Genomic DNA, 3,636 nt, shown 5'->3' on the forward strand with positions numbered 1-3,636 from the left:
AAAAAAAAAAAAAAAAAAAAAAAAAAAAAAAAGATTTACGTCTGAGTATTTTAGGGCTTATAAGGCATCGATTGATCGATATATATATATATATAAGGGTTGAAAAAAAGAAAAGAAATCGAAAATAAAAAAAAATGTGCAGATCAAAATCGATCCCAACAATATCGGAAGAGATGAACTCGAGCTCCTCTCAGGTTTTTGCTCGTTTTTGCACTTTTGGTCCCTAGGTTCTTAGTTCTTTTATATATTTTCTTCTGACTTTTGTGTTGATCAGAGATATACCCTTGAAATTAGACGGAACTTTCCGATTTGTCAATTTAACCCAAATTTTTGGAAACAATCTTGTTTGGTTTTATCAGACAACCACAGTACAATCATCACGAGAATAAATTTGACAATGTCCCAAAACCTAAACCGGATTCGCAGGACCTAACTCCACTCATCTTCTTGCTCTGTTTGCTTTGAATATTGTTTCCTTGTAGTATTTAAGCTCCTTTATGCTTTCTCTTATATCATCCATGGCTCTATGGTTTTTTTTCTTTGCAGGAGCTCTATTTTTCTCTGTATTCAACCCCACAAAAAACATATCCAAACTTATATTTTACGCTAAATTGTTCGTTCTCATAGATGACATGCATTTTTTACAGTTTTTATCGTTACCTTTAGGGAACCATCGGGCACATAAAGCCTTGACGCTACTTACATCAACAAGTACATGAGGGAAAAGGGCAGCCAAATCTGGCATGTACTTCTGTAAAAAATATAAACATTGGTTATGATCGAGGATTCAAGATGCAACTGTTTAGTTTTATAGACAGACAGAGTGGGGATACATCCAAGTTCTAGCTACCTACCTTTAAGAAAAGGAAATCAACATAGACTGAGTTTCCAGCTAAAAGTGGATTTCCAGAACCAACATGCTTCTTTATGAATTCAATGACCTGCAGAGCACCCCACAATGTAACATTTCAGTTAACCATCACCAAAAAGATTGAATGTTTTGGTCTTGATATTAAAAATAGATAGAGATGCCCTTTCTAACTTGGCAAAATTAACAACAAACCAGTCCAGTATTACATGTTTCTTTTTTACCTCTTTCTCAGCTTGCCTTTCACTTATCGTACTAAGGAGCACTTTCTTCGTTAACCCTGAAGTGATTGTCCCAGATGTCATATAGTTTAAATCCATGGGAGGGAAATACAGAGATTCTAGTAAAGAAAATATCAGGAGAGAAACTTACCACTAGCGCCATGATGAGTTTGACACCAGTCACCCATTTTATCCATACATTCTTTTGTTTGATGTACAACTAAATCTGGACCCTGACAGCAGAAAAACTAAATTCACTAACAAAACCTAAAAAAGCAAGTATCTACGGTTGAGGAATAAGAGTGTTTCATCTTAAAAAAGTAGAATATTTTGGAAGGCTAAGGAAGAGAAGAATTTACCTCCACTGATTTGCTTAAATTTCCATCAGTAACTATACATGCAATCTCTAATATCCTGTCAACTTCAACATTTAGACCTACACAATATAGTAAGAATAAGAAGATAGACAATCTAAAAGAATCTTCAACGACCAAGATCCTTTTACTGTGTTCAACAGTTTAGTACATGTGTAAAGTAATATAAAGAGTTGAATTTTCTGAAACATTCAGGACTACCTTCAAAGGAACAAATATCATAGCATTGTGTGTTATGACAAACATACAAATACAAAAAAAAAACTCAAAAAGAGAAACAATGGATCCTAGGTACATGTTGACATGGTTTTTAACCCAAATTTTTTGCAGCCAAGCAGATTTTATCAACCAACGAAGGAGTGACTATACTATAGATGTCTGGGTAATTTAGAACACTAACTAAACTAATCTACCAAAAATTCAATAAAGAAAACTTAAAATTAGCATTGAAAGGCAGGATTTTTATAGATGATGAACAAGAGAAGTCAGTATAACATTACCAGTCATCTCCAAGTCAATCCAAACAAGTGGCTGCTTGTAATCTCCAACCTCAGTTGACCCATTTTTTGCTCTCTCTTCTTGTTTCACTACAAATTTTTTTAACAAGAATCAATCTTTAAAACAATAAAAGCTGTTCGATGCTATATGCAAAAAAATCTAAAACTGAAAGATCAATCCTTTAATCGACTTTTCTTAAAACTATGTAAGGGTAAAAAAAAAAAAGGGTAAGAGGGAAACAGGCGATACCAGAGGAAGAAGAAGAAGAAGCTATGGGAGCATCTTCGTCGGCGAAAGCGAGAAGAGAGAAAGCATTCGAGAGCTTGTCCATTTAATCGGAGTCGGAGGAAGAAGGGTAACCTAAAAGGGGTCCGTCTAGATTGTAACAAACAATTATTAGTAACAAATAAGACCATAATCGTGTTTTGGTATAATATACACAATGTTTTGGACTTTTTTTTTCCTCAATTTTTTTTNTTTTTTTTTTTTTTTTTTTTTTTTTTTGTCAAAACCCTAAGAGAAGTATTTTAATTAAACCGGAATCAATAGAGTTGGATTACAAACTTGGTAAATAGATTTAGCCAGTTCATCAGCCCGATAATTGAGTTTACAACTCACATACAGAAAAGAAATCTAAGAAAAAGAAAGCGATAGATCGAGGATATCGTGGAGAATCCCGTAAAGCTCCTTCGATGGAGTCTCTGAATTGATGGCTTTGATTAGCATCTCTGAATCGGAAGCCAGAGAGAGTTTGTTAAAGCCCAGATCTAGGGCGTGTTGAAGTGTCAGGGATACCGCGATCGCTTCAGCGAGGATTGGAGAGACTACATTTGTTGCGGTTTTCTGGTTCGTAATCTCAAAAGAGCGAGAGTCATCGCTGAATAACCATCCGAAGCCCGCGGCTTGAGAATCTGATCTCCATGCCGCATCAGTGAAATAAGAGATAGTATCCAAGTGGGGGTCTGATCTTTGTTCTTCCCGTCTGAGTTCAGGAGGCTGGGGATTCAATGGCTGGGCAGAAATCCAATCACGAGCACTTGAAATGGCCTGTGTCACGATGTCCTACGGTAAGTTTTGTTTCTGCTCAAAGATCTTTTTGTTGCGTGAGATCCATATGTTCCAAAGTATCCAAGGAGCCAAAGGTTCCTCTCCAATGCCTACATGTGGAAGATTTATGCACTGGTAGACGATCTGTAGTCCCTTCTGTAGGTTGGTGATACGATGGGGGTCAAAAGAAGTCCTTAATGGTGATTTTTCCCAGACCTGAGCAGCAAACGGGCAGTGGAAGAAGAGATGAACGACTGTTTCCTCTTGCAGACAGTGGGGGCACGATGTAGAGGGGTTCCCTCCTCGGATCTTCAAGTTTTCTCCAACTGGGAGGGCATCGTGCATAGCTTTCCAAAGGAAAAACTTAAGCTTTGGGAGGCACCTGATGTTCCAGATTTCTTTATACCAGTCAAAAGGGGTGGGGCTTGGGTCGATGGGTGGCGGATCATTTCCTTTTTGGGTTGCTCCCAAATAGCCAGACTTTGCTGTGTAGATTCCTGAGCTGGTAAGAAGCCAAAGGTGGCAGTCCCTGGCTCCCTTTTTACTTGGTTGTAGAGCTAGAATCTCTTTTTCATAAGCCGGAAGTAAAGCTTTAACTTTCTCATGATCCCATGTTTTCTTGGTTGGA

General features: G+C 37.5%; 2 protein-coding genes across 2 annotated transcripts in view; both read right to left on the minus strand.

The window, feature by feature from the left end:
• On the minus strand, positions 280–2,365 carry LOC104703510 (oligoribonuclease-like). The gene is made up of 8 exons (XM_010419537.1): positions 2,211–2,365; positions 1,964–2,050; positions 1,449–1,525; positions 1,241–1,322; positions 1,093–1,148; positions 855–941; positions 661–751; positions 280–561 (listed from the first exon to the last, which is right to left on the minus strand). The coding sequence occupies exons 1-8, from the start codon at positions 2,290–2,292 to the stop codon at positions 440–442; spliced, it is 684 nt and encodes a 227-aa protein (XP_010417839.1). The 5' UTR covers positions 2,293–2,365; the 3' UTR covers positions 280–439.
• The window catches only part of LOC104705120, a 9,456-nt gene continuing 8,414 nt past the window's right edge, over positions 2,595–3,636 (minus strand). The window contains exons 3-4 of the mRNA XM_010421105.1: positions 3,225–3,626; positions 2,595–2,972 (exon numbers count right to left, since the gene is read on the minus strand). Coding sequence (XP_010419407.1) covers positions 2,595–2,972; positions 3,225–3,626 — 780 coding nt within the window. The remainder of the gene's footprint in view (positions 2,973–3,224; positions 3,627–3,636) is intronic.

Source organism: Camelina sativa, chromosome 7 (genome assembly GCF_000633955.1).
Source record: "Camelina sativa cultivar DH55 chromosome 7, Cs, whole genome shotgun sequence".
NCBI lineage: Eukaryota > Viridiplantae > Streptophyta > Magnoliopsida > Brassicales > Brassicaceae > Camelina > Camelina sativa.